At 41.8% G+C, this 12,123-nt stretch overlaps 1 protein-coding gene across 1 annotated transcript in view; it reads left to right on the top strand.

Annotated features, from left to right (window-relative positions):
- Window positions 1-12,123, top strand: part of PEPD (peptidase D) — a gene marked incomplete at both ends in the record, with an annotated part of 171,098 nt that overhangs the window by 15,618 nt on the left and 143,357 nt on the right. Inside the window, 2 exons of the mRNA XM_080638384.1 lie at window positions 5,896-6,079; window positions 7,359-7,486. Coding sequence (XP_080494510.1) covers window positions 5,896-6,079; window positions 7,359-7,486 — 312 coding nt within the window. The remainder of the gene's footprint in view (window positions 1-5,895; window positions 6,080-7,358; window positions 7,487-12,123) is intronic.

Here is a 12,123-nt window from a genome sequence, read left to right as displayed (position 1 = left end):
CAAGGGGAATTAGAGATGTGTGCACGTCTACAGGGGTATGATATAGTAGGCATCACAGAAACATGGTGGGATGGCTCCTATGACTGGAGTGTTGGAATGGAAGGTTACAGGCTCTTTAGAAAAGACAGGCCTGGCAGGCGGAGAGGGGGAGTTGCTATTTATGTTAGGGATGGGCTGGAGAGTATGGAACTGTGTCTGGGGATGTGTGAGCAGTCGACAGAGAGTTTGTGGGTCAGGGTTAAAGGCAGAACAGGGATGGGGGACATTACTGTGGGGATCTGTTACAGACTGCCTGACCAAGAGGACTCTGTGGATGAAGTACTCTACAGACAGATAGGAAAAGCCTCATGCTCGCAGGCCCTTGTTCTCATGGGGGACTTCAACCACCCTGACATCTGTTGGAGGGATGGTACGGCCTGGCACAAGCAATCCAGGAGGTTCCTCAATTGTGTGGAAGACAACTCCCTTCTGCAAGCAATAGAGGAGCCGACAAGGAGAGGTGCCATGCTTGACCTCATGCTCACCAACAGGGAAGGGCTGGTTGGAAATGTGATGCTCCAGGGCAGCCTTGGTTGCAGCGATCATGAGATGGTCGAATTCAAGATCCTCAGGACAATGAGAAGAGCGTGCAGCAAGCTCACTGCCCTGGACTTCAAGAGAGCAGACTTTGGCCTCCTCAGGAACCTGCTTAGTAAGGTTCCATGGGATACAGCCCTAGAGGGCAGGGGGGCCCAACACTGTTGGTTGATATTCAAGGAGCACCTGCTGCAAGCTCAGGAGTGTTGCATCCCAACTAGAAGGAAGTGCAGCAGGGGAGCCAGGAGACCTCCTTGGATGGATAAGGAGCTGCTCAGGAAAATTCAAAGGAAAAAAGAGGCTTATAGAAGGTAGAAGCAAGGACAGGCGGCCTGGGAAGAATACAGGGATGTTGTCCGGGAAGCTAGGGACCAGGTGAGGAAAGCTAAGGCCCAGTTAGAATTAAACTTGGCTAGGGATGTTAAGGATAACAGGAAGGGATTCTATAGGTATGTAGCGAATAAAAGACAGACTAGGGACAACGTAGGCCCCCTCTGGAAGCTATCAGGAGAACTGGCTACCCTGGATTTGGAGAAGGCTGAGGTTCTTAATGACTTCTTTGCCTTGGTCTTCACTGGTAAAGGCTCTGACTGCACCACCCAAGTCTTCGAAGGCAGACGCAGGGACTGTGAGAATGAAGACTTTGGTCCCACTGTAGGAGAGGATCTGGTTCGAGATCATCTTAAAAACCTAAACGTACACAAGTCCATGGGACCTGATGAAATCCATCTGTGGGTCCTGAAGGAGCTGGCGAATGAAGTTGCTAAGCCACTGGCCATCATATTTGAAAAATCGTGGCAGTCAGGTGAAGTTCCCAATGACTGGAAAAAGGGAAATATAACCCCCATTTTCAAGAAGGGGAAAATGGATGACCTGGGGAATTACAGACCAGTCAGTCTCACCTCTGTGCTGGCAAAATCTTGGAGCAGATTCTCCTGGAAGGCATGCTAAGGCACATGAAAAACAATGAGGTGGTTGGTGACAGCCAGCATGGCTTCACTATGGGCAAATCCTGCCTGACCAATTTGGTGGCCTTCTATGATGGGGCTACGGAGCTGATGGACGGGGCAGAGCAGTTGACGTCATCTACCTGGACTTGTGCAAAGCGTTCAACACTGTCCCACATGACATCCTTGTCTCTAAATTGGAGAGACATCAATTTGATGGGTGGACCACTCGGTGGATAAAGAACTGGCTGGATGGCCACACACAAAGAGTTGTGGTCAATGGCTCAATGTCCAGCTGGAGACCTGTAATGAGTGGTGTCCCTCAGGGATCGGTGTTGGGACCGGTCTTGTTCAACATCTTTGTTGGTGACATGGACAGTGGGATTGAGTGCGCCCTCAGCAGGTTTGCCGATGACACCAAGCTGTGTGGTTCAGTTGATACGCTGGAGGGAAGAGATGCCATCCAGAGGGACCTCGACACGCTTGTGAGGTGGGCTGATGCCAACCTTATGAAGTTTAACCATGCCAAGTGCAAGGTCCTACACCTGGGTCAAAGCAATCCCAGGCACAGCTACAGGTTGGGCAGAGAAGAGATTCAGAGCAGCCCTGTGGAGAAGGACTTGGGGGTGTTGGTTGATGAGAAACTTTACATGAGCCGGCTTCAGTGTGCACTCGCAGCCCAGAAAGCCAACCATATCCTGGGCTGCATCAAGAGGAGCGTGACCAGCAGGTCAAAGGAGGTGATCCTGCCCCTCTACTCTGCTCTCGTGAGACCTCACTTGGAGTATTGTGTGCAGTTCTGGTGTCCTCAACATGAGAAGGACATGGAACTGTTGGAGCAAGTCCAGAGGAGGCCACGAGGATGATCAGGTGACTGGAGCACCTCCCGTATGAAGAGAGGCTGAGAAAGTTGGGGCTGTTCGGCCTGGAGAAGAGAAGGCTGCTTGGAGACCTCAGAGCAGCCTTCCAGTATCTGAAGGGGGCCTATAAGGATGCTGGGGATGGACTCTTCATTAGGGACTGTAGTGACAGGACAAGGGGTAATGGGTTAAAACTTAAACAGGGGAAGTTTAGATTGGATATAAGGAGGAAATTCTTTGCTCTGAGAGTGGTGAGGCACTGGAATGGGTTGCCCAGGGAGGTTGTGAGTGCTCCATCCTTGGCGGTGTTCAAGGCCAGGTTGGATGAGGCCTTGGGTGGCATGGTTTAGTGTGAGGTGTCCCTGCCAGTGGCAGGGGGGTTGGAACTTGATGATCTTAAGGTGCTTTCCAACCCTAACTATTCTATGATTCTGTGATTCTGTAACTTGTCGCTGGGGACGCCATACAGCTGCCTTCCGTCTCCGACGCTTCCAAAGCACTGGAGGGGCCCCGTGGACTAGATACTCCCCCATACTGTCCCACACACCCTGGCGCTCATGACTGTCCAGCCTCGGGGAAAATCTCTTGGTCCTCCTATATCATCGTCTAACCGTAGACAAGACCCAAACACGACTCTGCTTAACTTTCAAGATCAGACAAAATGGTCGTGAGTAAAACACCTTCTGTATGTGTGCCAACATGATGATCCCCATCACAATGAGCAGGCAGGTCTCAAGGGTACCCAAAGGCCATTCAAAACCTTCAGAACTCTCAAATGACGATGCTATACTTGTCACTGGGGCTGGTGCAGCTGCTGTGCTTGAAGCTGGAGTAGCTGTGCTGTCAGCTGCGGTCAGAGTTTGAATAGCTGCTGTACTTGTCACCAGGGTGTGTGGGAATGTCTCCCTCATAGGCTGACCACCTGAGGAGGGGAAAAAAGATGTGTAATTGCTATACACTCCTATTGTATACCTCCCAAAGTATAGGGGTGGTGGCCACACTGGGAGTGCAAGCCAGATCAGTTTCATGATCAATGATTCTATTGTATTACAAGTCATTACCATAAAGTGCAATGAAGCAAGAACCTTAGCCCAAGGTCCCCAGCCAATAAACACTAACAGAGCAAATGCCGGATGTAAGGTATGACATGCTGAAACTGTGAGGTCAAGAGCAACAACTTTGAGAGCCAATAAATCAGCATTGTGACCCGTGACTATTAATCCAAAACAATGAATGCTTATCACAAATACGATTAGACACACTCTGGTCAGATCTGTCATTATCTCAACCCTTTGTGCCCCACATTGGGCGCCAAAAAGTACTGTCGTGGTTTAAGCCCAGCCGTAAATCAGAACCACGCAGTCTCAGTCTCACTCCCCCCCATCCCCCCCGCTCCTGGAGGGATGAGGAGGAGAATCGAAAGAATGTAACTCCCATGGGTTGAGATAAGAACAGTCCAGTAACTAAGGTATAACACAAACCACTGCTGCTACCACCAATAATGATAATGATAAGGGAAATAACAAGGGAAGAGAATACAACTGCTCACCACCTGCCGATCAATACCCAGCCCGATCCGAGCAGTGATCTAACCCTTCTGGGTAACTGCCCCCTAGTTTTACATCCTGGGTCTGATGTGCTGTGGTATGGAATACCTCTTTGTCTCTGCTTCCTCTCCGCTTCCCCTCCTCCCTGACAGAGCATAAGACTTGCAAAGTCCTTGGTCAGACTAAACATTACTTAGCAACAACTAAAAACATCGGTGTTATCAGTGCTGTTCCCAGGCTGAAAGTCAAAACCACAGCACTGCACCAGCTGCTAAGAAGGAAAAAAATGACTGCGACTGCTGAACCCAGGACAAACATCCAGCAGCTTTTGCTAGGATAGTAAGAACTTGCTTCATTCTTCATATAGGCACAGGTACCCCAAAACAAAAGCTTTTGCTGTGCTTCCACACTATGCTGATGTGCTGCAATAGGTAGTCTGCAGCCCTTGTAATGATCACCTACCATGGTGTTGGGTTATCAGGTGTGTGGGGGAAGTAATAAAAATAAACACATAGGGGTTTTGTGCACCATCAGCTGAACTCCTAGGCAGATAGTTTGAAAATTGGATTAGCAAGAGCAATCTTCCAGCTTCTAAACTTACTTATGCTGGTATATCAAGTAGATATAAACAAGTAAAATAAAATATTTTATTAGCTTTTTGTGCTGTCTCTGCAGCAAGAAATGATACGGTTTTAATTTCTGATGCTGATAAAGTCTTTCAAGAGGTTGCTTTAATGCAGCTGTAAATCAAAGGTTACTTTTCAGATTGCCTATGTAAACTATATAATAATTAAGATATGGAACTTTGCTTCTCTGAGGTTTAGTCTCTTGGTAGTTGATTTCTTGTCATCTTAACATAGTAACAATTTAACTGCACCTTTCTGTCATCTCTAGAAGCATATCGGATAGAAAATAACCATCCACTCAGTTAGTGTTCAGTAAGCTGAGAGAAGCTGAGGTGGAGGGACAAACTGAACTTAAATCATAGGATTTTATTGATAAAACACTCTTCGTCGATGGTATAGCATGGCTTTACTATATTGAACATTAAAAAAAGGGAATGTTCTCTCCCCATCTGATTAAAAAAAAAAAAAAGAAAAAGAAAAATCCTACAACAAGCTATTATGCTTCTACCGGTAAAGCTTCAAAAAGTGCAGGTATGGACCTATAAGAAATATGAATGAATCAGCAATATACTCTTGTAGTACCATAAACACCTTAAATTACTTAATAGCCAGTTTAGTTTAAAAGAGAGCTCTCTACTTTTAAACAGTTGCAGCTCTGTTGAGTACTTGCCAGGCTGCCTTAGGGGCAGGTGGTGATGTAGGAAGTCATTGGTACGCAGGACATGCTCCTTGCGCCATGCTTGTGTGAGTTTAGTCACTTGCTGAAGCTGCTTGTATGCATGCAAGAATGAACATACGTATATAGACAAGAAGTTTGCAGACACTGTGCGAATATTGGAAATGCTGTTGTCCTGCATCTGCTATGCATCATCTTTTCTCTCCAGTCCCTCTTTCCGCTACTGAACATTTCTCAGAAGGACTTGCTGAAGTTTGCCCAGCTTAATGGTAATCATTCCCTTCTGTTTTCAGTAACTCAATACTCATTTTCTTCTCTCCTGTTCAGCCTTCACTCAGCTGACCTAGGCTGTTGCTTTCTGCATCTGCTTTTTGTGTTGCTTTACCTATAGGAATGTAACGAGTGACATGCTGTGAGCCATAGCTGCAGCCAGCCCTATCTTCTGTTGCACTCATTTTCCTTTGGTACTGGTATGAGCAATGTTTGATTGTCACTTGAGTGATGCTCCTATGCAGCCTCTCTTCCCCTTGAGCGATTAGGATCATGTTTTTAAAGTTGAACTGAACTTCGTTTCTGTTCTAGTCTGAAGTAGCAGACACTGCGTCTGAATTGTGCTAACCACTGACTTTGTCTTCCATTATTTGTCTGTTAAATCTTTTCTAGACCGTCTTTTTGGCTGGGGAATGAGACATTGAAAGTGCCTGTCGCGCTCTTTGCCTTGAATAGAAGACGACTGTGTGATCGCCTGAGACAGAATAAGGATGTCGAGAAGAATTCAATTGTTCTGCTACAGGGTGGAGAAGAAACCCAGAGATACTGTACTGATACTGGTATTGTGTTTCGCCAGGTAAGAGCTGAATCAGAACTTCAAATAATATTAAAACTTTCTTCAACTGCATAAATTTTTAAATAATTTTTAATTATTTTCCTTTTATCTCTCATGCACTTTGCCTTGCTTTGCTTAAAGAAATTGGTGTCTTTATTACATTGCCTCTTCAACTTCCAGTTACTCTATCTTTCAGTGCTTTAATATGTAGGCTCCAACCTGTTCAAGGCCCTACTGCCTATCGCTGTTTAATGTCATGTTAAAGACTGCAATGGTGTATTTCTTAGGTTTTTTAGTCTTGTCTGTGAGCCAAAAAAATAACCTTCTTTCTGTAGTGAAACATGTTACAGTGGAGCTAAACTGAGTTAATTCATAGAAAAGCATATTTCAAGTTTTTATAAATAGTATAGTCCACAAAACTGGATGTATCTTAGAATTTACAACTTGTGTCTTCTCAAATTAGACTCTTCCTTAAGTACCCATGTGTTCTGTCACAAATAAGACTCAATAACTTGTTAATGTCATGCCAAATGCATTCATAGTCTTCGGGGAAGCTGGTGTAGCAGAACCCTAATTATGCATACCACATACTTTGCATAGCTGCTACAGTACTTTGTTTTGTGAATTTCAGTGAGCTGTTGTATGTTATGAAGAAACAAACCCAACAAATTTTAATCTAGATAGCATATATCTTAGTGTAGTTACTGGTCTGTTTTTATAGGAGATGCGCCTTTCAGGGTATCATAGCATGTATTTTTATATTTATATATTTATATTTAATATTTTTATATTACCAAAATTAATCTCTGTATTGTTAGTGTTTTATTGTTTGCTTGCTTGCTCTTAAAATAACTTTTGTTCCTAGTGCAGGTTCCTGTTCTCTGGGGAGGTAGGGTCTTTGCTTCAGCACTTGACATCACAACCCAATGACTGTGTACTCTGTTTTTGCTTTGTCGCATGTGGTGTTTCTTCCTGATCCTACATTCCCTAATTCTACCTCAAAATAATGTATTTTATGATGTGCTGTATGTTTATTGCACTGAGTTGGCCTTTTCATTTCTTATAGTAGCTTACTAATCTCAGATCCTATCTAGTTGCCAACCAAAGGATTTGTATTATTGTAATATTGTGATTGTTATTTCACTCTGAAAAGCTTTAGACCTAAACCACTTTCCCCTCTTCAAAAGCAAGAGAGATCTCTCAGATATGTGGAAGTACGAATTAGTATGTACTGTAGTGTATTTTTAGAGCTGGTAGAAGTGGGGGTTTTCTTCTAAGAATATATTTTGTGTTAACTTAGGAATCTTACTTTCACTGGACTTTCGGAGTAACCGAAGCAGGCTGCTTTGGAACAATAGATGTTGATACTGGAAGATCCATGCTTTTTATTCCACAACTCCCTGAAAGCTATGCCATTTGGATGGGAAAGTAAGACATACCTTTTAACTGTGTTCCAATATATCTGAATACTTCATATAATGTAAGTGTAGAGCTGGAATGCTATCTCATTTTAATCAGATTCCACCAAATAATTTTGTGTGAATTGTAGTGATACATAATGCAGTGGTACAAAACGTGATCAATTAGTATTGATCATATGGTGTCAAATGATCCACCATCATTTGGTAGATAATTCCTTTAGAACTGGAACCCATGGATCTCATGCTATCCATGAAAGGAAGCTGAACCTTAAAGAAAAGTGCAAGTCTTGTGTGAAGACCAAACAAATTAAATAGAAAAGCAGGCTTTTTCAAGTTGCTTTACCAGTTTGCAGTTACTTTAGCTAATGAAGCTTTTTGAATGGCAGAAGGTAGTTTAGCATCTTCAATACTTTTTTAGATATGAACTGACAGACTAGTGAATGTGATTTTAATACTTTTTTGTGAGTATGCCATAACTGTCTCTCTATCCACATTGGCAGTAAATGTTGCTCAGTGCCATAAAAGTGGAAGAATTGGTTTATTTATGTGTTCATTTCTTTTCTGGGTCTTAATTGTATTTATGCCCTGTAACAAATTGTAATTTTTTTTTTTTTTATTGTCTACATTGTCTCAGAACATTGGATTACTTCTAATTTAATATTTTGAGCTCAGGTTGTCTCGCTTCTAATTGAAGCTATCACTTATATTTTAATGCTAATTTTGAGAAAAAGAAAATAATCACAACCAATCCTGTATGTTGAACTGTGCCAAACCATATGGTAGGGCATGGCTGCTGTCTTCTCAGAGAGTTTATATGACTATCACTGTCTTAGACGTGCCTGGGAACTGAAATTGTTTGTGATAGCATAAAAATGTGAATACTGCTGTCTGAAATATTTCAGCTGAGAGCTGCACCTGTCTGGGAGGGTAGGTTTTGTTTAACCCCAACATGTACTCTCTAAAGTTTGTTCCCTAGTGGTGCTTGTTCCCATTTATAGGCAAAGCTTTTTCCTCCCCCTAAGTTCTCTTCTGTTAGTTTAAACTAGTTCCTTCATACCTACACTGATTGTGCCTAATCTGAAAAAGCTTAAACATATTACTGAAATTCCACCATCTTATTTGCATTTTCAAACAAAACGTTATGGTGTTTATAAATGGTAGCCTTTTTGATTTGTTTGTGCAGCACTCGTTAGTGGTCCATTTAAAGACTTGGAAGTCTGGCTAAGAGTTTATTGTTATTGTGTCTTCTTACAGAGTATAACAAATTGTCTTTATCACAGCATCCTTGTTTTCTAAATTCTCCTCCTTATCCTTCCTGAGTTTCTCTGTTTGAATCTTTGTTTTCTCTTTTGTCAGCTGTGGTCATGTACTTTTTCTGCTTGTCAGAAGGAGGATGGATGAACAACTCATTTGTGTGTCAGTAGCAGTTCTGCTTCATAAGTTGGTTGGCAGGGGGTACTGTGCACAGCTAGGGATTGTGTTCCTTCCCAGAAGACTCAGTTTTAAGTCAAAATTAGCACTGAAAGAAAAACACAAATAAGTTTGCTTCCATCAGCTGCTGTTCATCTACTATATTTTGCATTGGAAGTGCTTGTTTCTGTGCGTGTGGAGGGCACTACCCGCTGACTGAAGAAACATTCATTTAGCATCAATGAAGCACAAATCAGTTCAATTCATTGTACAGTATTTGTGAGGTTGGTATTTTGCAGAAGTCTACAGCTGGTCTTCTAGTTCATAGCACAGGGTGCAGTTGCTTTGCCTAGTGTTTATATTGCTCTCTATTCAAGACAGAGGTGGAATCTGCTATGTGACTATAGGCAGAAATGCATAAATTTTCTTAAAATTAATGCAGAAGGCTTTTTGCTACTATGTTACTGCTACTGTATTACTAAATGTATTGTTTGATGTGTTTCCACTTTTGAAGGACACTTATTTGTTTTCAGAAAGCAGCTTAGGAATGTGGCAGTTAGAAGAGTTAATTTTTTTGCCTTTAAGTAACATTAAGTGGGGCTTCTTGGCTTCATTCAAATTGTAGTTTTAGTTTGGCCAAAAGCAGTGAAGTGTCTGACAGTGCTTGCTTGGAGATGAGTAGACTATTAGTTTACAAATAACACACACCATGTACACTGTAATTATTTTAGTTTCAGTAACTGCACTTGTTTTTATGAACTGAGGTTCTGCTGAACCAGATGTACTCACCACCCTTGGCTGTGGTCTGCAAAGAGCCTGCAGGGACCCAGCACTATGTACTATTGGTGTTGAGGATGACTATCACATCTTCAGAAGTATTATTTTTCTTGTATGACTTCTTGCTGAATGTGGGTCCTCTAAAGATTTGTAAATAGCTGTAAGGCTACCTTTCAGAAGTCCTTAAAGCCAAAATACCCTCTGCAATTTTAAAAGGAAGGAGAGATTTAATTTTAGTCAAAGACTGTGGACATTCTCAAAAACCTCCACAACCTTTTATGATGGCAATCGCAGAATTGTTAGTAAAGTAATTGTAGGACTGGTGGTCCTACCGAAGTGTTGGGAGAGGATTGCAACAACAGTCACTCTGTTTTTCAATTGTGAGTGTGGGCATTTCTGCAGATGTTGGTCTAGCCCATTTCTTACTTGCTGGTTGGGAAAATCTTTTCAACTAACTTTGCCTGTCTCTTGATCTGTACCTCTGGTCCCTGCTCCTTCTCTTGATTGTAAGGCAGAAACAAAGACTCTCACAGGATGGCTTACTCTTGGCCTCCTGCAGTATTTTTCTATTCCTACTTCTGGAGGAAGAGTTTGAGAAATGAATCTGGTAATACAAGATTGTAAAGCTTCAGAAACGTAACTGTGTTGTAAGTGCCTCTCTTTTTTTGGCATGGTCTTACCTAGTCAATTTTGTGGTGCAAAGCTGTTAGCAATCATTTCTATTCCTCAGAAGCATTAAGTTGGTATGAGTACATGTCTTGCACAGAGACTTCAATTTCACTAATTAATGCTGCACCTGCCATTTACCTCCGTAATTATAAATGGCAGAACTAGTCAGTGTGCTGATTAAAGATATTTTATAAAGTAAAACATACTGTACAGCAGCTGCTTTGTATGGAGCGGATGCCAAAATAACTTAATTGCCTTGCCACATAAAGAGTGGTTTTGATGGAAAACAAAAATATTTAACGCTTTCATGCTTTAACTTTAGAAATACATATTAAATGGGACAGAGCAATATTTATGTGCAATTTCCTGTGTTTTCTTTGAAGCCCTGATGGCTGATTAGTAAGTATAACAACATTAATCTAGCATTGCATCCACTGTAAGTAACGTTTTTTTTTCCATTTATTTGATTGGAAGCTATCTGTATTTATGAAGTTGAACCCTGGTGTGGCACTTTGGAGCTGTAATAAAGCGCAGTGAAATCCTTTGCAAATGTTAATGTTTTCTCAGTGACCTGATGAGGGAACTTGTTAAGCATTGTCATAATTTTCTAAGTAGGTTACAACTAAAATTAACCTTTGGTTTTTGGTGATTAAATTTGACTGACTTCAGCAAAGCTGAGAAGTTTTACTGCCTTTGGAAAAGTTGCGGAAGTATGTGATATTTCTAAATGAGTTTTATTGATGTGGTGCATACAGTTCCTCTTCTCCATATCATACTCTGGAGCTGTGTATTCAGATAGTCTTTGGTTTTACCTTCTGAACTGATATGTCATGCCATCCCCTTGTATTTTTTTCTTGTCATTTTTTCTCTAAAATGAAACACATTTAGTGTTTTCTTTTTCCATGTCCATCATTTCTAGTAGCTGGTGCAGTGCTGCATTTTGGCTTTAGTCTGAGAATGATGTTGATAACGCACTGATGTTTTAGTTGTTGCTCAGTAGTGTTTAACCTAAATTAAGGACTTTTCTGTGTCCCATGCTTTGCAGTGTTGAGAGGCATGACCAGGACACCTGACCTGAACTAGCCAAAGGGATATTCCATATCACAGAATGTCATGCCTAGTATAGAAAGTGGGGGGAGTTGCCCAAAAGCCACTGATCTCTGATCTGGGATCAGCTGGGTGAGTGGTGAGCAGTTTTATTGTGCATCACTTGTCTCTCTTGAGTTTTATCCCTCTCTTTTTATTTCCTATTATTATTATTATTATCATTATCATTGTTATTTTTTATGTTATTTCAATTATTAATCTGTTCTTATCTCAACACATGGGTTTTGCCTTTGTTCTGATTCTCCTCCCCATCTCACTGGGGTTGAGGGTAGAGGGGTGTGAGTGAGTGGCAGCCTGGTGCCTAGTTGCTGGCTGGAGTTAAACCACAACATGTACCAACTAGCAATTGCAGTTTATCTGCAAAGTTTATTACTACCTGCAAATGCCATCTGTGGATCTCATGAACATATTCATGTCCTGTTTCTGGTTGTGAATAGCATCAAAACTAATTTCAGTCTTTGCAGTACCCTACTAATCAAGACTTCAGGCCGTTGCTGTTTATCACTTTAACTTCTTTAGCTTTTTAACACTTTTCAGTGTGGTGATTGGAGGGTTTCCCAGCCCTTGAAAAGCTCATCTTTTTATCTCTTTATTTATTTTTAGTTTCTGCTTCAGGCTTTTCACTTTTTTATTATGACTAGTAATTGAGTTTCAGGTCACATTGTAGTGTTCCTGTCCAGG

The sequence above is a fragment of the Psittacula echo genome (genome assembly GCF_963264785.1).
Source record: "Psittacula echo genome assembly, chromosome: Z".
NCBI lineage: Eukaryota > Metazoa > Chordata > Aves > Psittaciformes > Psittacidae > Psittacula > Psittacula echo.
This window is presented reverse-complemented; position numbering and strand designations above follow the sequence as displayed.